Source organism: Chlorocebus sabaeus, chromosome 20 (assembly GCF_047675955.1).
Source record: "Chlorocebus sabaeus isolate Y175 chromosome 20, mChlSab1.0.hap1, whole genome shotgun sequence".
In the NCBI taxonomy this organism is placed as follows: domain Eukaryota; kingdom Metazoa; phylum Chordata; class Mammalia; order Primates; family Cercopithecidae; genus Chlorocebus; species Chlorocebus sabaeus.
This window is the reverse complement of record NC_132923.1, coordinates 88,634,526-88,657,539: the sequence shown is the minus strand read 5'-3', so window position 1 is coordinate 88,657,539 and position 23,014 is coordinate 88,634,526. Positions and strand designations below refer to the sequence as shown.

The window sequence follows — 23,014 nt, the reverse complement described above, 5'->3', positions numbered from 1 at the left end:
CCAAGACTAAACCAGGAAGAAGTTGAATCCCTGAATAGACCAATAGTAGGCTCTGAAATTGAGGCAATAATTAATAGCCTACCAACCAAAAAAAGTCCAGGACCAGATGGATTCACAGCTGAATTCTACCAGAGGTACAAAGAGGAGCTGGTACCATTCCTTCTGAAACTATTCCAATCAATAGAAAAAGAGGGAATCCTCCCTAACTCATTTTATGAGGCCAACATCATCCTGATACCAAAGCCTGGCAGAGACACAACAAAAAAAGAGAATTTTAGACCAATATCCCTGATGAACATCGATGCAAAAATCCTCAATAAAATACTGGCAAACCGGATTCAGCAGCACATCAAAAGCTTATCTACCATGATCAAGTGGGCTTCATCCCTGGGATGCAAGGCTGGTTCAACATTCGCAAATCAATAAACATAATCCAGCATATAAACAGAACCAAAGACAAGAACCACATCATTATCTCAATAGATGCAGAAAAGGCTTTTGACAAAATTCAACAGCCCTTCATGCTAAAAACGCTCAATAAATTCGGTATTGATGGAACGTACCTCAAAATAATAAGAGCTATTTATGACAAACCCACAGCCAATATCATACTGAATGGGCAAAAACTGCAAAAATTCCCTTTGAAAACTGGCACAAGACAGGGATGCCCTCTCTCACCACTCCTATTCAACATAGTGTTGGAAGTTCTGGCTAGGGAAATCAGGCAAGAGAAAGAAATCAAGGGGATTCAGTTAGGAAAAGAAGTAGTCAAATTGTCCCTGTTTGCAGATGACATGATTGTTTATTTAGAAAACCCCATTGTCTCAGCCCAAAATCTCCTTCAGCTGATAAGCAACTTCAGCAAAGTCTCAGGATACAAAATTAATGTGCAAAAATCACAAGCATTCTTATACACCAGTGACAGTCAAACAGAGAGCCAAATCAGGAATGAACTTCCATTCACAATTGCTTCAAAGAGAATAAAATACCTAGGAATCCAACTTACAAGGGATGTAAAGGACCTCTTCAAGGAGAACTACAAACCACTGCTCAGTGAAATAAAAGAGGACACAAACAAATGGAAGAACATACCATGCTCATGGATAGGAAGAATCAATATTGTGAAAATGGCCATACTGCCCAAGGTAATTTATAGATTCAATGCCATCCCCATCAAGCTACCAATGAGCTTCTTCACAGAATTGGAAAAAACTGCTTTAAAGTTCATATGGAACCAAAAAAGAGCCCGCATCGCCAAGATAATCCTAAGTCAAAAGAACAAAGCTGGAGGCATCACGCTACCTGACTTCAAACTATACTACAAGGCTACAGTAACCAAAACAGCATGGTACTGGTACCAAAACAGAGATATAGACCAATGGAACAGAACAGAGTCCTCAGAAATAATACCACACATCTACAGCCATCTGATCTTTGACAAACCTGAGAGAAACAAGAAATGGGGAAAGGATTCCCTATTTAATAAATGGTGCTGGGAAAATTGGCTAGCCATAAGTAGAAAGCTGAAACTGGATCCTTTCCTTACTCCTTATACGAAAATTAATTCAAGATGGATTAGAGACTTAAATGTTAGACCTAATACCATAAAAATCCTAGAGGAAAACCTAGGTAGTACCATTCAGGACATAGGCATGGGCAAAGACTTCATGTCTAAAACACCAAAAGCAACGGCAGCAAAAGCCAAAATTGACAAATGGGATCTCATTAAACTAAAGAGCTTCTGCACAGCAAAAGAAACTACCATCAGAGTGAACAGGCAACCTACAGAATGGGAGAAAATTTTTGCAATCTACTCATCTGACAAAGGGCTAATATCCAGAACCTACAAAGAACTCAAACAAATTTACAAGAAAAAAACAAACAACCCCATCAAAAAGTGGGCAAAGGATATGAACAGACATTTCTCAAAAGAAGACATTCATACAGCCAACAGACACATGAAAAAATGCTCATCATCACTGGCCATCAGAGAAATGCAAATCAAAACCACAATGAGATACCATCTCACACCAGTTAGAATGGCGATCATTCAAAAGTCAGGAAACAACAGGTGCTGGAGAGGATGTGGAGAAATAGGAACACTTTTACACTGTTGGTGGGATTGTAAACTAGTTCAACCATTATGGAAAACAGTGTGGCGATTCCTCAAGGATCTAGAACTAGATGTACCATATGACCCAGCCATCCCATTACTAGGTATATACCCAAAGGATTATAAATTATGCTGCTATAAAGACACATGCACACGTATGTTTATTGCGGCACTATTCACAATAGCAAAGACTTGGAATCAACCCAAATGTCCATCAGTGACAGATTGGATTAAGAAAATGTGGCACATATACACCATGGAATACTATGCAACCATAAAAAAGGATGAGTTTGTGTCCTTTGTAGGGACATGGATGCAGCTGGAAACCATCATTCTCAGCAAACTATCACAAGAACAGAAAACCAAACACCGCATGTTCTCACTCATAGGCGGGAACTGAACAATGAGATCACTTGGACTCGGGAAGGGGAACATCACACACCGGGGCCTATCATGGGGAGGGGGGAGCGGGGAGGGATTGCATTGGGAGTTATACCTTATGTAAATGACGAGTTGATGGGTGCAGCACACCAACATGGCACAAGTATACATATGTAGCAAACCTGCACGTTGTGCACATGTACCCTACAACTTGAAGTTTAATAATAATAAATAAATTTAAAAAAAAAAAAAAAGATAAATCCAAGAGCTATATGAGGAAAGGTTTAAAATTCTATTGTAGGGCATGGAAAAAGATTCAAGTAAATGAGAAATGCCTGGATGGGGAGATTCAATATTGAATCTCCGCCATTCCTACTTAAGGAATCTATTAAATCAATGTGATTCCAATCAAAATGCTAGACATTTTTAGAATTTTTTAAAATTTCAAAAATTTTTGAACTTTAAAATTTATAAAATTAAAAAACTTTTAAACCAAAAAAAAAAAAAAAAGATTGAATATACTAATCTGTATAAAATTCTTAGCACATGTAATAAGCATGTAATATATATTAACTAATATCAAATCACTTTGCTCCTTTTCTTCTGGTAAAAGTGGATGTGCTATTTAGTCTACAGTCATTATTCACTGGCTGAGCTATGGACATTTTTGGAGTAAAATACAAGAAACACTTTAACCTTAATTTGGTTTAAGGTCATTTGTGTCTTCATTTCACAGAGAAAATTATTGAAAAAAATCCTCTGAAGAGTCCAGCCCTACTTTATAACTTGTGATCTTTGGCTATAGCTCCAGCTTATGAAGAAGAATGACTGACTGATTATTGCCTTGCATATGTCATTTCCATAGGGACTTCAAAGATAAAGCTGAGGGCACATGTCAACGATGTTGAGTTCAGCTATCACAACATTTTCAAAACTACCGTTTCCATTTTACCAAAAAGGAAAAGAATCAGTTTCAGGTGTCGATGCAGACCATGAAATTTAGCAAACTGTGTGTCAACATGTGAATAATTTTGAGAAGAGTGTCTTTTGATTTACATTGGATATCTGAAAAAATACCTATGACCTAAAACGTTTACGATATACTGAATTATTATCCCTTCTGGACTAAAAGTATGGTAAAAATCAGCATAATTTATTTGATCATGTGATGTCCGATATTTGACAAAAATAAAGCTATCAACTAAAAGAAATATTTTCTTTTCCTAGGAGCAGAAGTATCAGGAGTTTGTAGCGTTAAGCTCACAAACTTTAGGAGGCTGGATTCCAAATCCCAGGACATGAGGTCCAAGTATGTAGTGTTCCAGTAGTTCAAACAAGTATCATTGCTCTTTGGCTAAATATCTTGCCAGAGAATGGGCATTTAGAAAAGGAGATACTTTCAGCAAGTTCCCATCCTTTTAATCCACGTACCTCTGTTTCTGTGATGCAAAGTGATAGTGAGTCCAATGATTACACACATTGAAGAGAAGACTATCCCAATGCCTATTAGGCAGGGAGAATTCCAGTCACAGCACTTACCTGAAGAAGAAGAGATATTGTAATTATTAGTTATTGGTGTGGAGGCACTTTATATTGGGGCACAATATGTCAAGAAATCAAGAGGTATGTTTTGATGCCACCCCCCTGAATGCATTTAGATTTGGGCTAAGGCTTAGGTCTAAAGTTCAGAGAGCTGTGGGTGACAGAGACAAGAAGAACGGCTGTTTCTAGGATGGGACAGGTTTGGGTTGAGGCTAAACAGGTCTGGAGGAAAACAAATCCTTCTTTCTCTCCATCTAGTCCGTCAATCAATGGGCTTAATTAGAGCACTAGATGGAGTTACGCTCCGATTGTTATCATTTTACCTGGACTTGAAAGAGGCTGGGAGTCCAATAGCTCTGGAGACCTGTGAACTGCCTAAAAGATCATATGAGCTTTGGATATACAAATTCCATGAGTAAAAGTGTTTTCAACAAAATAATATTAAAAATCTTCTTTAGCACATGTAACAGCAACATCACTTGGCTATCTAGTCTGTCCATAAAATAGTCTATGATGTGGTGCTTACTACCACAGGTGATGCCATTCCACCACTGGAGTGTTACAGGCACACTGGAACTTAGTGGTTAAAATATGGAATACAAGTGTCCATGTGGCTTATAATCGATCTTGTTTCCTACCATTACAAGCTGTGTGATTTTAGGTGCAATAGTTAACTTTGGTGTGTTTATTTTCATAATATAGAAATTGGAGACATAATAAAATTTAATTCAAAGTGTATTATGGAAGTTAAGTGCACTAATTTCTGTAAATCTGTTGGTGTGGAGTTTTTCAGTAGTAAAAATACAACAAATGTTAGCCTCTAATGATGATGTAACAATTGCTATTATAAAACTAATTCTGCATCCTTAAAAATGATTTATTCCAACTGATTCACCAACACCTTTTAAATAAAGTCAAAGAGATTTTCAGAAACTCAAATTATGCCCGTGAGAAACAGTTGAATAACTGGGCACACTCAGTTTGGCAAAGGCCAATTTAGAGATGCTCCTGACTACTAATCGCTGAAGAGCTATCTGGGAAATGTCAGTTGTTACACATGTGACCTTAGAATGTTCAATAAACTGTAAGATACACAGAAGCAGGTCAGTATTAAATAAAGACAAGCATTAAAAGATGTATTGAAGTAGGAACATTAGGAAAAACAAATCTCTAAAAACTTGGATAGTGTAAATAAGCCGATAGAAGCTACAACACAGTTTATTTTGCAGAACAGCAGCTAGCACGGATGAATGTTGGGAACTGGTGGCTTTCTGGTGGAGTGGTGTCTTCCCCAACCACAGTGGTGGAAAATGGCAGTTCTGAGGGTCAGATAACAGAGTTCAGGCCAGAAGAGCAGCTGGAAATGTAAAGGGAAAATCCAAGAAGTGGAGAGACATGCAGCAGGACCAAGACCCAAATCCTTCACTGACAGCAGAACTACCCATGGTGGGAGGAGGACCGGGCACCTGGTGAAAAGCAGGAGGTGACCACAGGAGACTCTACTCTTCAAACACAGAGCTCTGCCAGAAGAGATCTGTGAGTCTGAAGCCTCTTAAATTAAATTTTCTTGCTTATCGTGCAAGTTCCCCCAATCCCCGCCCCCAACACCATAGTTGACAATGAATGAAAACATTTTGTTTCAGGAAAAGTAAACCACCTGGTGTTGCAGCTAGTGTAACTCTCCCTATGTGGTATATTTTCCTGATGCTGTGCAGTTAAAACTTTATTTTATGCCCTGAAGGGTCATTGGCCCCTTTAAGAATTCAAGTGAGAAATATGTGTAAATTTTGTTAGGTGTTAAATGCTAAAAAGCTTTCCCAGGCTGTTTGAAAATCTGTCACCATAAGGAAAATGGGTTTCAACTTGGTTGAGATACAAAAATATCACACTTTCAGATAACAGCATTGTCAACAGCTCCAGCAGCAAAAGAGAACAGTACATAGGATCAAGGAATGGGTGGAGAGCATATGTATAACATACATCCCAGAGTTGAGAACTTCCTGAGACAGACAGACCTGAGAATTATGGGTCATGCAGCTTTAGCATCCCCACCCCCATTAGCATCTCTCATCCTTTAAGCCAACTTACGTTGCTCTCTTTGCTGTAGCTCAACACTGGGCATCATAATGAAGAATAGCAGAACAGCCAAGATTGCAACCAGAATCAGTATCCAGACAGAATCCCATGGAAATAGTTTATCTGAAATAGGGAGTCACAAATCTTACCACTTAGGAAACTTGAACCCACCAAACTAGAAATGATGATTCATCCAAAGCATGTTTCTATTTAATACCTATCACCTTTGAATATAAACCAAGTCCAATTTGGGAATTATAATTGAACACGTGAAAAATGGGATAGGATCTGGAGTAGGGCAGAGCTGAATGTGAGTTAGTCTGAAGATGGAGCAAAGGTAAGTGAAGGCTGCTGTTCCATGTTTTTTGTTTGTTTGTGACAGAATCTCACTATATCGCCAAAGCTGGATCGCAGTGTTGCAATCACTGCTCATTGCATCCTCAACCTCCCTGGCTCAAATGATCCTCTCACATCAGCCTCCTGAGTATCTGAGACTACAGGCACATGCCATCATGCCCAACTAATTTTTTTACTTTTTAATTTCTCGTAGAGACAAAGTCTTGCTACATTGCCTAGGCTGGTTTCAAACTCCTGAGCTCAAGGTATCCTACCCGCTAGACCTTTCAAAGTGCTGGGATTACAGGCACGAGCCATGGCGCCTGGCCTCTTCCGTGCTTTCTGACATTTAGTGAATAGAGATAAAATCTCCCTGAGATGTCTCTATTTCCAGGACTGTAACTCATGTTCAAAGTTTGTGCTCATTATAATTCTTTTAAATCATCATTTTTTAAGTGCATATACTTTTAAAAAGCATTTTTCACTAAAGTTGTAAATAAATCAGCAGGACTTCCCCGGCCCTTACTTTTCCTTTCTTTGTTTTATTCATATATATCCTGCTATGAACTGGGGGGAAGGAAGATATGTAGTTTAGTCCTCCTTTATCCCCTGTAACTGTTTGTATTGCTGTTTCTGACACAACCATAATATGAAGCTTTTTTCCTGGAAAATCAAACAAGAAAATAAATGCAAAAATGTTTGAATGTAGTAAATTGCTAAAATTGTTAGGGGAGTCATTCCTGTAAGTGATAATATCCCTCTCAGCATGTGGCTCTCATATTAATTTCATGGACATTCACAAACACTAGCACATTCATATTTACTTGACAGTTTACAAGACACTGTATTTCAGTCATTTAAGGATCAATTATTTATTGCATTCCTGCTATGTGCTGTGCAATATTTGAAGCACTTAGAGTGTATCAGTGTATAAAACCAACAAAGATTTCTATCTTCAGGTTTTAGAGGGAGACAGATAAGTGACAATAAACATAATAAATAAGTTGTACGGTGGGCTAAATGGTGAAAATAATATAGAAAAAAGAAAAATTAAGTAAGGTAAGGAGAGAAAGAATCAAGTAATTTGGGGGCAGGTGGCATTTTTTTCAAGCTGGTTTGTCAAGTTACTCTTTATTAGGGAAGTTGAGTTGAGCAGAGACTGAAAGGACAAAGGGGAAGTTAAAGCATTCTAGGAAGAGGACTAGAGCTAAGCCTCCAAGGCAGGAGAATGTCTGGCAGGTTTGGGAACAGGAAGGTCTGTGTGACTAGAGTAGAATGGACAAAGGAGGGTGGTAGGATATGAGGTCAGATAGGTAATGGGGGCAGAGATAATGCAGGACATTGAAGGGCATTTTACTGTGAAAAACAAGTGGAGAAATTGCAGGGTCTTGAACAGAGGGTTCCTATTTATATGATGAGGATGTAGCGTAGTAGACAAGAGTAGAAATAAGAGGACATTTAGGATGCTATTACCAAAGTTCAGACCATGGGTGATGGTGTCTCAGACTTGGATAGCAGTAGTAAGTTGGTGAGAAGTGATGAGATGCTGGATATATTTTAAAGGTAGAGCTAACAATATTTCTTGTTAGATGTGATGCAGAATATGAGAGAAAAATTGATGTCAAGGATGAATTCAATAATTTTGTTCTCAGAAACTGAAAATATAAGGTATGATTGGTCTGGTCAGGCATGGTGGCTCATACCTATAATCCCTGCAGTTTGGGAGGCTGAGGGGTGCTGATCACGAGGTCAGGAGTTGGAGACCAGCCTGATCAAAATGGTGAAACCCCATCTCTACTAAAAATACAAAAATGAGTCAGGCGTGGTGGCACACACCTGTAATCCCAGCTACTCAGGAGGCTGAGGCAGGAGAATCGCTTGAACCCAGGAAGTTGAGGTTGCAGTGAGCCAAGATTGTGCCATTGCACTCCAGTCTCGGTGACAGAGCGAGACTCTGTCTCAAAAAAACAAAAAGTGTGACTGGAAAGACATTAATTAAGCAAATTGGCAGGTAATCAGGAGTTAATTTTATGATGTGTTTGGTTCAGGATATTTATTAGACTTCTCTGTTGAGATGTTGAGTTTGAAGATGAAAACAGAGTTTGGAGAGAGGTCTGGGCAGGAGATACTATTGGAGGAGCCACAGTCACATTGATGGTATTCAAAGTCTTGAGACAGAATGAACTCGCATCAGAGGAAAGGCTCAAAAAACTAAATTTGGGAAACAGAAAACCAAATATTGCATGTTCTCACTTATGGGTGGGAGCTAAATGATAAGAACACAGGGACACGTAGAGGGGAACAACACACACTGGGGCCTGTTGGAGAGTGGAGGGTCGGAAGAGCGAGAGAACAAGAAAAATAATTAATGGGCATTAGGCTTAATACTTGGGTGACAAAATAATCTGTATGACAAACCTCCATGGCATAAGTTTACCTTTATAACAAACCTCAACATGTACCCCTAAACTTAAAATAGAAGTTAAAAAACAAAACAAAAACTATGTCCTGGGAACCTGAATAGCAAGAAGACAGAGCGAAAAGAAAAAGACCGTAACAAAAAGAATAAGAAACAAAACAAGCAAGAAGACAATTAATAAAACCAAGAGAAAGTAATGTCTTGGAAACCAAGGGAAGAAAGTATGCATATGATTTTTTCCTCTTTAATTTACAAGTTTTATGGCAATGGCCATCATTTGAAGAACAAACACTCAGATCGCACCTGATAAGACAATGCTTGTCCTTTCCTCTTGACCAGTTACAGGATTTCGAAGGTAGCAAGTGATGTTGCCATGGGAGTTATCTCTAAGGAGAAGGCTCATCTTCATGTTGAACAATTTGTTTCCATCCTGTGAATGGGATTTTGATGAAGGTGGAATGATCTCTCCTCTGCTGTCTCTCCATTCCATTTGAGGCTGTGGGAACCAACCTTCTGAATTACACTCCACTAAAAGACCTTTGGTATTCGGAGGATGAATAAGAATTTGTATTTCTAAACTTGTAGCTAGTTGGAAAACAAAAAGGGAGAAACTATATTTAGGGGAAGAGAAGAAAACAGAGAACAGAGGGGAAAAGACTTCCTGCCCCCTTTCATCCCTGTGTCCTTAGATATTGATAGCTAAACTCTATGGGGCTGATTGTCATGACAAGCCATTCAAAAAGGAACAGGGATACGCCACACTGAAGTGTTGTGATAAACATAATAACAACATAGTCCAAAGTAAGTGAGGTGAGAAAATGCCTGTTTTTTCATTTATTCTTTCACTCAAAATGTGGGCTATTAACTAAATTCACATAACTCGACTAGGTCCTTGGATTATGATATACAAAAAAATCAAGATCTCAGTCCTCATAGAACTTATGGCTTAATGTTTTTTCTTTTATCTTCACTATTAGCCACTTCTGAGCCAACATAACAAATTACAAATAATAAACAACATTATAAATGTACATTTGCAACTTTAATTAAAACTTTAACTTTTATGTATTTTGCATACAATAGGTATTTTTACATGCAATATGTTTCACTTAAAAATACGTAATACATTAGTGTTTTCAAAATATGATACATACCACTTTAGAGAAAATAGATAAGGCTTTAGAGAAAATAGATAAGAAAAAAGAAATTTTCAGGATTTACCTGGGACATAAGTCTTGCCTAATATGTGGGCAAAGAAAGAATGAACAGAGATTTAAACTGTGACTCTAGAGTAGCTCTGTCTAATAAAATTTTCTGCAATGATGGAAATATGTGCGCCCTCTAATACAGTAGCTGCTTGCCACATGAGATGACTAAACACCTGAAATGTGGCCATTGAGACTGAAAAACTGAATGCTTAATTTTATTTAATTTTCATATTAATTTAAATGGCCACATGTGGCTAATATATATCATATTGGATAGCTCAGCTGTAGACTATAGAATTGAGTGTCACATAATATCCAGTAAAGATGTTAAGTGTGAGTGCCCTGTATCCCTCCACATGTGTCCTCACATTTGTGAAGCCCTTGGTTTGCTTCAAGTCCTTCATCTCCCCTCCATTTCTCTGTCATTCAGAATACTTCAAGTGTGAGGTGATTTGCTTAAATGCTTTGTATTTGCAAACAGCACCTATATAGTATATATATTGTAGAATTTTGAAGACAGTGGGTGAAGGTTTTTTTTTTTTTTCAATTTATTTATTATTATTATACTTTAAGTTGTAGGGTACATGTGCACAACGTGCAGGTTTGTTACATATGTATACTTGTGCCATGTTGGTGTGCTGCACCCATCAACTCGTCATTTACATCAGGTATAACTCCCAGTGCAATCCCTCCCCCCTCCCCCCTCCCCATGATAGGCCCCGGTGTGTGATGTTCCCCTTCCCGAGTCCAAGTGATCTCATTGTTCAGTTCCCACATATCAGTGAGAACATGCGGTGTTTGGTTTTCTGTTCTTGTGATAGTTTGCTAAGAATGATGGTTTCCAGCTGCATCCATGTCCCTACAAAGGACACAAACTCATCCTTTTTTATGGCTGCATAGTATTCCATGGTGTATATGTGCCACATTTTCTTAATCCAATCTGTCACTGATGGACATTTGGGTTGATTCCAAGTCTTTGCTATTGTGAATAGTGCTGCAATAAACATACGTGCATGTGTCTTTATAGTAGCATAATTTATAATCCTTTGGGTATATACCCAGTAATGGGATAGCTGGGTCATATGGTACATCTAGTTCTAGATCCTTGAGGAATCGCCATACTGTTTTCCATAATGGTTGAACTAGTTTACAATCCCACTAACAGTGTAAAAGTGTTCCTATTTCTCCACAAAAGTGAATCTGTAACTAGGTAATCAGTGAATTGATTCAGGGAGAAATCAGAATAAGAATTACCATTAAGGAGTGTATTGTAAAGATTCAGGTACTTTCAAAAGTCAAGTTTTACTAAAGTGATGCCAGAAATAGCTAGAAGGATTATAACGAATTTTAAAAGGATTCTGTTAATTTTTTAGCCATCTAACAATATATGTAGATGTAAAAAAGCAGACAGTATTTACTGATAGTTTTGATGTCTGCACAGACATAATTCTCATTCTTGATCCTCCACTCCTTCCAATTCAAACACTAAACTCATGAATTTGACCTTGTTAACCAGACCATAAAAGAGAAAAGTAGAAATAGTGAGAATTTTCCTAATACTCAGCCTCATATGGGTTGAGAATCTTGGATGCATAGAAAACTCACAGGGATCCATCCTTACCTGAGACCTTCACTTCTGCGATGGCCTCTTCAAAGACATCTCCATCTTTGAAGAAGCAGTGGTACTGCCCATCATCATCAGCACTGACATTAAGGATCCTGAGGGTCACTTTACCTTCTCCAATGGCTTCTTTCAGGAGCTTTGTCCGCTCCACATACTTGGAGATAGTTTCTCCGTACAGGTCTTTACCCTCCTTATACAGGTAAACAGGTCGTGTGTAGTGACTCCGGAACCAGCGTATCTCCATGTGTTCTGCGCTTTGTGGTGGAGACAGCTGGCAACTGAGCTCAACTTTCCCACCCAGTGCAGCCAAGACTGGCCTCTCTAAGCTATTCACTGTGAATTGCTCTGGGAAGGGAGACAGCAACCAAAGGGTGAGAGGTGGACTGAGACAAAATTTTCATTTGAATTATTATATCACACATACATATAGACACACCCACCCCCCCCACACACACACTTTATTAAGAGTAAATTCTTTTGTTTTCCCTTTTCCTTGAAAACACCTTTACTTTGCACTTTGTTTGAATGGAAATTCATGAAATTATTTCCTTTAAGGAATATGGGCCAGGCGCAGTGGCTCACGCCTGTAATCCCAGCACTTTGGGAGGCCGAGGCAGGCGGATCAAGAGGTCAGGAGTTCAAGACCAGCATGACCAACATGGTGAAACCCATCTCTACTAAAAAATACAAAAATTAGTCAGGCTTGGTGGCACAGGCCTTTAATCCCAGCTACTCAAGAGGCTGAGGCAGGAGAATCACTTGAACTCAGGAGGCAGAAGTTGCAGTGAGCTGAGATCTCGCCATGGCACTCCAGCCTGGGCGACAGAGTGAGACTCTGTCTCAAAAAAAAAAAAAAAAAAAAAAAAAAAAAAGGAAATATGAAAAATGGTTTCCATTGTCGCTGTATGGTTTCCATTTCTGTTAAAATAAAAACAATTACTACCACCAGTATAATAATTGCTCCTCTTCATTCTATTATTTCATTTACTCTAAACATACTTTCAGGCAGTTCTTAAAATTTACTCCATTTTAACTATAATGAATCCATGTATGAATGCATTTATCTTTTTCTGGCTCTTTCATACTGCTTCTTGAATTGGATGATTTTTGTCTTTCTTAAATTCTGGAAAATTCTCACACATTCTATGTTTAATTTGACCTCTCTTATTCTTTGCAATCTCTTATTATGGAAGTACTGTGCTTAACACATTGCATCTCTCTATTTTCTTGGATTTTACCAGCAAGATGTCTTAAACTATCACCACCTGCCCCTGCAAATGTCCACAGGTTTGGATGTTTCATTTGTTGTTTTCTTCTTGTGATGCCACTTGGCTGTAACAGATGTTCTTTCAGTGTTGAGGCTCAGAAACTCCCAAAGTTGATATTTAGTCCCTGACTACAATAAGGTGTGGGAAAAGGGGACATTTCAGACTCTCCATTTTGGTCCCTTGCCCCACTCATTGAGGAAAGTGAAACCATTTTTGCAAAATTATGACTGAGTCAGTGAAAGACATCTAACGTAACTGCCTCCATCTTTCTTCTAACCCCCAAGTTGTTCTTGTTTATTCCTGGATGTAGGCTGAGCTAACTTTGGGAGAAACTTCTTTATAGTTTATAGTTTAAAAGTAAGATGATAACAGTCCTTTCTCAAAGCAGGTCTCCTTCTTGCCTGGGGACTAGATTGCCTCTGTAGGACTAACATTAGTCACAAGATTCGAAATTAAGGTTAAAGAGTCATGCAGCTGGAGGCTACAACATTCTGACCCTCCCTACACTGCTCCTAGGATCAGTGCTTGAGATATTTTGCAGACTCTGCAAATTTTAGTGCCTTAATCAATTAAACTCCAATTACATATATAAAACATTGATTATTTTGAGTGTTTTAAATGCATATGTAACAGGTAAAATATCACATATATAGTGATTACAAGCTAATTGTCACATTTACCTTTATATCTATTTTAAAATAATAATAATAATGCAAGGTAAGATCATTTCATTGTTATTCCATACCAGTTTTTATATCTAACTAGACATATAAGTGATATATTCTTAAGGTTGTGTAATACATATTTTATCAAATTTTCAGGTTTACAACAATCTTAGAGAAAATAAAGAAAAAGAAAGAAAAACTTTCAAAGGCATAATGGGAAATATTAGAACATTTTATGTTAAAATCAACAATACAGCACACATAACTTGATATAACAATTTGAGATCATGAAAATAAAAATACCTTTGAAATACTTCATAAAAGAAAATATGTTTGTAAACTTTTTATAGAAAAATTATATTAAAAAAACACTGAGCAGAGAATATCTCTACAAGATATTTAAATTAGTTATATAAATACTATATATTTTTTAAAAGTTCTGTAATTAACCCATGAGAAGAAAGTTCAATGGGACAGAGTTTGGAGATGCAAATCCTTAGAGGAGTTTGGTTTATGACAAAGATAACGTCTGGGGTATCTGAAGAAAGATTGATTACTTAATAAATAAAAAAACCTAGGTATTTAAAAAAATGATGTCAGATTTTAATCTCAATTTTTATATAAGAAATCATTTTGCATGGGTTAGTTTCAAAATATAAAATAAATAGAAAAAGTTGTTGTTATAAACTTGATGTGTGGTCTGAAAAACTCTAACTAAGCAAACATAGGACTCGGACACTATGAGAAGAAGAAACAGCTGAGAAGCACAACATAAAAATAAGTCAGTAAATTGAATTTCAAACTGATCAAGAATGTATAGAAAAGGTACAACAGATCAAATATTAATTCATTATTTTCAAATTTTGATTCATTAAAGTTAAAAATGTCTGCTCTGCAAAAGCTTTTGTTAAGAGAAGAAAAAGACAAGCCACAGACTGAAAAAAATTGCAAAAGACATAGCTTAGGAAGGACTTGTGTGCAGAATGTAAAAATTAACAGTAGAAAAACAAACAACACAATTAAAAATAGACAAAATATCTGAACAGATACTTGATCAAAGAAGATACATAGATGGCAAATTAAGATATAAAAATGCTCAAAATCATACATAATTTAGGAATTGCAAATTGAAACAATGAGATACTAACCTAAACCTATTATAAGAATGGCTGAAATCCAAAATACAAACAAGGATGTGAAGAACAAGGACTCTCATTCATTTCTGGTGGGAGTGCAAAATGGTATAGGAACTTTGGAAGACAGTTTGATAATTTCTTACAAAGCTAAATATAAGATTACTATAGAATCTAGAAATTGTGATCCTAACTAAACCCAAATTAGTTGAAAACCACATCCAATGAAAACTTGTATACAAATACTTAAAGAACCTTTTCTAATACTTGCTAAAATTGGAAGCAGTCAATATGTGCTTCAGTAAGAGAATGGATAAACAAACTATGGTAAGTCCATACAATGAACTATTACTCAGTGATAGAAATAAATGAGTTATGAAGCTATTAAAAGACATGTGGGAAGATTAAATACATATTACTAAGTGAAATAAGTCAGTCTGAAAAGGGCACATACTATATGAATCCAACTTTACGACATTCTGAGTCAGACGTACAGAGAGTAAAAAGAGCAGTAATTGGCCAGGTTTCAGGTGAAGGGAGGAATGGACAGGTGAAGCACAGGACATTTTTATGATGGTGAAATTATGTTGTATGATACTATAATGGTGGATGCAAGCATGATACATTTATATAATGAATTGGAGAATTCCAGAGGCTGATCAAGGAAAAAGATAAGACCATAGGTGGCAGTAGCACACAAAAGCTTCTATTTGGACACCACTTGGACAGGGTTGCAAAAAGAGCAGTTCTCACAGGATAAGGCCTTGTAGAAGCACAGGGGACCACCATCCAGAATGCAGGAGGACAAAGGCACTCCCAAGGATGGGAGGGGAGATTCTGTGTGTCTAGATAACATCACTTCACAGCATGGTAGGAAGCTGCTGGGTCAAAGGGCTCTGAAGAGCATCAAGCTGCAGTTTATATAACTACAAGATTTTTCTTGTCTACGGCTGGCAGATGTTGGGTGCAGTTTCCCAAGGTGTACAAAGCAGGAAGACATAAAATGGCAGAAAGAAAAATCTGCCTGTTTGGGATATATTTACAACAACTGGATGTGAAAACACTTCAGTTTGGCATCCTGGGCTTTTGAGCTAATGAGTCTCAACCTGATTTAAGAAGCAAGCAACAAAGGGCCAACATGCAAAGGACATCGCTGGCTCATTTCTACAACAATTTGTTAAATCTTAGAGAAAGGTACAACACAGAGTGTTTAACGTAAACTTGGACTTTAGTTAATAATCATCTATCAATATTGGTTCATTAATTTCAATAAATGTACCACACAAATGAAAGAGGTTAACAAAAGGGGAAACTCTGTGGGAGGGGGACAGGTAGAGAATAGGGAGTGGGGTTATGTGGGAACTGTATATACGTTTTGCACAATTTTTCTGTAAACCTAAAACTTCTATAGAAAATAAAGTCTATAATAATTTTAAAAGTCCATGAGGAGAAAAAGGAGAGCGAAATAAATGGAAACTTGGGGGAAATTTTGTAATTCACAAAATAAAATCAAAAATCAAAACTAAACAATTCTGCACATCCAAAATATAATTCACAAGTCCATTGAGTTATAAACTGGTCAAAAATACATGGAAAAGTTAACAGATCAAAAAGCGAATTGTAATGTGTGCAAGTTTAATGCAAAGGAAATGTGAAGTAAGGCCATTAAGTAGGCAGTTTAGATAAAATGAATACAATTTTTTGAGAGGAAGGAAGGCCACCCTAACTCAATAAAAAGGTAAAATATTATCATTGTGAGTTTCTATTTTTCGTCTGTAAGTTTGGAAAATATAAAAAATCCTGATACCTGTAACATCCACCTGAAAAACTCACATATGCTGTTGGTGGACAGGTACATTGGTAACTATTTTGGAATAATATTTTTAATATAATAAAAAACAGCACATAGCTTTGACAAATAGTTCTGTTCTTAGACATATTTCCTACATTCTTACTCATAGATATGCTCAAAATATATGTGCATAATGTTTGTGGCAGCTTTTGTTTTATTAGCCAAAGACTGGACACTACCCAAATATGCATCAGTAAGATTTGTACCATGTAACAAGTAGCTTTTGCCAGAAATTTTAAATCTCGTGTGCCACTTGTTGGTTCAGGCTTTTAATGTATTTGTCTCTAAATAAATTATATTTATATCTGCTTTGCATTGATCACCTTCCACTGCAAATTTTCATCATCTATCAAGGTCCCACCAGCCTATTGTGTCTTTGCTTATCTTACTGTACAGATAACTCACATGGATTCCAATATGGACCACAATTTGGGCAACTTCTTCATTGTATAAGATATAAGTAAATCATGTCTCCTCAATAGAAATATTGAGTTCTTGAGGGCAAATATTAGGACTTCTTCATTTGTTTGTTTGTTTGTTTTCTCCCTGGAACCTAACACAAATCTGGGTACATGAAAAAGACTTGCTGATTAGAAGTAGTTTTTCCTAACCATAAGACAATTCTTACAGTACATGTCCTCATTACATAACTGTATTAAACCTAAGGAACAATGCTCAAGAATCTGTCCCTTTTGTTTGGTCCTTGCTTTTTCTGGCACACTTCATATTGCCAAGACCCACAAGGGTAAGAGAGAGTCATACCTGAACTTGGTATTGTCATCTGGAGGAGATTCATAACAACAAAGTATCTGGAGAAAGATAGCCCTGCAGTTTCCATTATACCTGTGATAAGAAATTAGGCAGGTTCCGTGAGAACAGGATTAACATGTCACAGAAATCACGTATCTCCACATCTTCCTGCAGTAATTAACTTTCAAATAGAGTTACCAGAAAAAAAGTAGAACCCCCAGTTAGATTTGAACTTCAGATAGGCAGTGTAAATTTTTTAGTATAAATACTTCTTGGGCATCATATAATTTTTATTTTCTAAATCTGGTAACTCCACTTTTAAGATGTTTAATATAACGACCAAGTCCAGTCAGAGGCTTCTTTCTCATTAAAGGATTTCTTCCTCCCAGGCTAGACGTCATTTTTCTTCTGGTGTTGTAAACTTCATCAGGTGACCTACTTCTCCAGAGAAAGTGGCAACAGGTCTAGGGAGTAGGTCCTGTTCTCCAAAACCTTAGTAGCCTAAGCATCTGCCAGGGTTAGTTACATTTAGGTTCAAAGAAAAGTTTAAAGACAAATTTAGCTCTATTATTCTCATGGAATGAATTAAGTAACCACTTTATAAGAGAATATGACTTTCTTTTCTTTAGTTGTGGCAATCCCTCAGAATTTTCTTCTTCCGAAGAACTCACAATTAGAGACAGGTGAATGAGTGTATATGGCCATGGAGAACAAATGGTAAAATACAATATTGCATATTTAGTCTAATGTGAAGGTTTTTCATCAGTTCTGTAATGTTTTGGCTTTTGATTCAGCAGACAAATGTGATGGTTATCTATTTATCCCCAACAAAAAAAGATTTGCTAGATTCTAGGGTCATAGGCAAGTGAACAGACACTTGGATAGCAACGATAACGTAAAAGTGCCATCCTATGTACGTGGGCAGTTCTTGCAACCTTGGAGAGCAATTCACTGTGCAGCATCATGGCAGGGAGAAGGTTCACAAAATGAAGACTTTACTAGTGAGGTGGTGTCTACATTTTGGAGAATGAAGTGGTATCTCATACAATATAAAGGGAATGAGGACATACACCAGATTCAATATGCAGAAACCTTACTGAGCAAGGGAAATTGAGGAATATATTTGTCTAGCAAGATTAAGGAGTGAGACAGAGAGCACATAGTGAAGGGCTTCATATGCTAGGGTAATGAATTTAAGCTTTATCCTCTAGGCTAGGGAACTACTAAGAGGCTAAGAGGTAGTATGCATAGTGGATAAAAGTGAGGTCCTAAAATGGTACTGTCTTTACTATTCAGTTGTATCAGCTTAGGCAAGTTACTATAACACACTCTGTGACTCTGTTTATTCTGCTGTAAGTAAGGAATAATAATTTTTCCTCATTACATCTATTATTGGAATTGATTGAATTTTTGTATATAAAGTGGTCATAATGATACTATACTATAAAGTATGAGTACTACAAGGAAATTAAGAACAGTAAAGTATTTGTTTACTCATCATTTTTAGTACATTGAAGTTTATTGTTTAAGAGTGATAAAAAGTAGGACTTTGGAACCAGACTCAAATCCTAACTCATAGTTTCCATTAAAACAAAAAAGTTCTAATCGTCCTTAAGTTTTAGTTACTGCTTCCTGCTTCTGCTCCCTCAAGCCTAGGGATGGTCACAACCCTTTTATTTTAGCTCCAGGATATTGCAATAGGATTTCCATACACCTCGTTCACACATTTGTAAATGATCTTTTATTTGAATGCCCCAAAATATAAGCATTTCATGTGATTTGTATTTATTAGAGCCATGACTGATGCAGGAACTGGTACTGAAAGTGTCTCCCAGAAAGAAACTCTCCAAATATGATTCTGAAATTGGGTTGCTTATGTATTCAAGGAGGCCACAGCTAATGTATAGGATGGGCAATGTATAGGATGCCATGGCACTAAACTTATGCAATTTGCCAATAATTGTGATACAGGTTTAACTGCAAGTGCGAAGTAAGGTACAGAGAAGAAAACGAAGTGACTTGGTTGCTATGGCAAAAATAGTAATTTTAAAGACTATGCAGTCCTCTACCTTCTTCAGACTGCCCTAGAAGATGGACTTAAGGAAAAGGGGAAATATAAAGTTCTAAATGTACAATAGAGAACATGTTTGAAAAACACAGAGGTCTAAATTTCAGCTCCAAAGGAGTCCCTCATCTTCTTCCTAGCCATGAGACATGTAGCAGAAGACTTTTAGTTTTCAGGAACCTAGTAGGTTAGATGGGCACATCTATAAAGGGACAGGCATTCATCTTGAAGGGACAGATACTTACTCTGTTATTGGATCTGATGTCCCTACCAGCAGCACTTCTTCATGCACAACAACTCATACACATACAGAATGCTCTTTCATTCCATGATATCCCATACACTAGCAGTCCCCAAGCTTTTTGGTACCAAGGACAGATTTCATGGAAAACAATTTTTCCATGGACTAGGGGAAGGGAGGATTAGTTTGGTGATGTATCAAGTGCATTACATCTATTGTGCAGTTCATTTCTACTATTAAATATTGTAATATATAATGAAATAATTATACAACTCATAATGTAGAATCAGTAGGAGCCCTGAGCTGGTTTTCCTGCAACTAGATGGTCCCATCTGGGCATGACAGTGGGAGACAGTGACAGATCATCAGGCATGAGATTCTCATAAGGAGCATGCAACTAGATCCCTCACATCCACAGTTTACAATAGGTTTTGCACTCCTATGAGAATCTAATGCTGCTGCTGATCTGACAGGAGACAGAGCTCAGGAGGTAATGTGAGCAATAGGGAGGACCTATAAATACAGATAGAGCTCACTTGCTGGCCCTCCACTCACTTCCTGCCATCTGCCCGATTCCTAACAAGCCATGGACCAGAAACAGTCCATGGCCTGGGGGTGGGGACCCCTGCTATACAACATTGTCTCTCACAAACAGAATCATTTTACAGCGAATGAAGCACAGTAATTGGCTTAACACCATGACATTCCCTAGTCTCACCACATTCCCACAACCCAGATAGAACTGACTTCATAGAACCTCCAATAGGCGCAGGTAGGACATGTGGGATATGCCTTAAACTAGTGGCTAAATAATTGTGCCATTTTTCCTGTGGCAGAATGCATAGGCCTGGAAAGCAAGGAATAGATATGAGAAGTGATACTCTCACTATATGGTTTTATAACCTGCTGGAAGAATTTTGCTTCCCTTCTTGTGTCTTCAACCTTGGTGTGGCTGGAGGTCCCAGGATCTCACAGAAAAATGTTTCCACCATGGAATACAGTTATGAATTAGAAGCTGAGACTACCCTCTAGCCATTTTGCACTTCCCACATCACTGAACCAAGAGTCAGAAAAGTGTGTCATTGGAGAGCTGGAGAGACTAATCCTGAGGGCAAAGAGGTGCCTTGATCAATAGTTCTCATCTACATAAACTGAAGCAATTCAAGTAAGGTAGGACAACCAAAGGCTAAGACCCAAAGAAATAAAGATTAAAAGGATCCCATCAGGTTAAGAACCTCATCTAGCTGAGGTGCTGATGAAGACATAGAGAACACAGCATGTGTGGTTGAAGAGGGCACCTACAATTACCCAGTTTAGAGTTTTGTGACCAACAGAGTCTACAAAAGCTGTGTTTTCTGTATTAACTATGGCTTTTTATTTGTTTTGCCAGAGATAACATGAATAACACTGGTGGTGATGGTCTAGGTTTTAGGCAGAAAATACAGTCAAATTAATATTACCCATCAAGATATGGTAGCTTATGGGATTGGGCTATCCTTTGATAAAAATATAAACTTTTCACTGAAGGAAAAGACTAGAGTGTGGGCAAGACTCTTGGTAAGAGGCAGAAGTGGTGGACTGTGCTGGATATCTTCTTTGTCTACCCACATCTATGTGCCACACTTCTCCAAAGGTAATTTGTAAAAAAATTGGAATGAAAGCACAATATGAAAATTGGAAATAGGGAATAAAAAGAGTGAAGCCGTTAAAGAAAATGCAGTCTTTTGGAACATTGCTATAGAGAACCCACAGATTTTATTCTCTCAAATGAAAATCCTGATATGATTGGGTACATATTTCTCATTTTACATATGGGTTTTGGAAGCTGTTCAAATGATGATGTTAGTTTTTAACAGGTACAGGATTTCAGACTGGGAAAATGAAAAATTCTGGAGATCAATGGTAGTAATGGTTGCACAACAATGTGAACGCTACAGAATGAAGTATTCAAAATGGTAAAATTTGTAAGTTTATGTTCTGTATATTTTAAAATGTTAAACAAAAAAGGCAAATGTGCCATCAAAGGATTATACAAATTAATACAAATCACATTCAACTTGTCAGGAAAGTGAGTCAGATCACAAATGAAGATATGCATGTCTTTAACCCAGTATGGTCACACCAATTTTCCTGATATTATAGAAACAGTGTCCAATTCATCCCTTTTCTGTTGTGTTTTTATTTTAAGTAAAATCAATGTGCTTCCGATATATCCACTTTACCTTTCTAGGGTTCCCCCTAGAAGGCACAAAGAAGAGAGAGGAATAAAAATGAAGACCATCAATGAAGCGAGAACTATGTTCTAAATCTTACTAAATCTACTCACCTACCTGAGCCAGGTGACCCCAAATCAGTTCTCTGTTGTCCTTACGAATGAGTCTCAGTTGAGTCACATGAATTTCGACAGTGCTCCAGCAGTTTTCTTGTAGCTAGGGCTAGATGTGCCAGAGTCAGATGGGGATCAGGCAAACTGCCTAGCAAAGCCCCTTCCTCTGCTGTCAGCCTCAGGGAATCTGAGTCTGCCAGCCTGAATCTTATGTTCCAGTCCAAGGGAAATTCCCAGGGGACTGGCTGCTTCAACCTGTGGATAGAACTCTTTGTTCAGCTTCAGTGATCACACCTGGCAGTATGCAAGTACTAACATGACACATGTCATTCTGAAGGAAAGCAAGATGTAATCTGATGTACATATTTCATGTAATTGGTGCTGAACAAAATGGCTGTGATTAGTTTATTTTGAATGCTGTACCTGTACCTAAAAAGGAAAGGAGGGAAGCTGTGGAAGCACAAATAAAAGGCACTAAATTCAGATTAAGCATTTAGGGAAGGCTTTAGGAAGGTGATAATGGCTAAGAGGAGTTTGAAATAAAATTACCCGCTAAGCCCACTTAAGGAAGGGATCAGAGTAGTCTTTCCAGGCTGGGGAAGCAGCACCTTGAAAGACACAGGAGAGAAGATGGTGAACTCAGAAATTTTCATGCAGTTTACTGTGGCTGGAATGGTAGTTAGGATGGGAAGGAAGGATGAGAGGTGAGTTGAAGAGATAAACAGAAGTAAAATTATGAAGAGTGTAATTTCAAGAAATATATCTCATACATATTATTTCGTAAGTCTCATATATGAAAGTAACTATAGATAATATAGGTTATATAATGCATAAGTACATATATGTACATATATAAGTAAATGTATAAAATGTACATGTATGCATGTATATGTACATATTTATAAATGGTTACACATGTTATGCATATGTTTACATATATGTTCATATACATAAGTTTATATGTACACATGTATATATATTCACACAGCACATGTGTATGTGTAAATGATCATCC

The 23,014-nt window shown here is 37.4% G+C and overlaps 1 protein-coding gene across 1 annotated transcript in view; it reads right to left on the bottom strand.

Annotated features, from left to right (window-relative positions):
- The window catches only part of LOC103224846 (selection and upkeep of intraepithelial T-cells protein 1), a 53,507-nt gene extending 35,810 nt beyond the window's left edge, over window positions 1-17,697 (bottom strand). The window contains exons 1-5 of the mRNA XM_073008013.1: window positions 17,380-17,697; window positions 11,697-12,044; window positions 9,171-9,452; window positions 6,125-6,235; window positions 3,926-4,033 (exon numbers count right to left, since the gene is read on the bottom strand). Of these exons, the coding sequence (XP_072864114.1) occupies window positions 3,926-4,033; window positions 6,125-6,235; window positions 9,171-9,452; window positions 11,697-12,044; window positions 17,380-17,455 (925 nt within the window). The 5' untranslated portion in view covers window positions 17,456-17,697. The remainder of the gene's footprint in view (window positions 1-3,925; window positions 4,034-6,124; window positions 6,236-9,170; window positions 9,453-11,696; window positions 12,045-17,379) is intronic.
- Window positions 17,698-23,014: the final 5,317 nt, after the last annotated feature.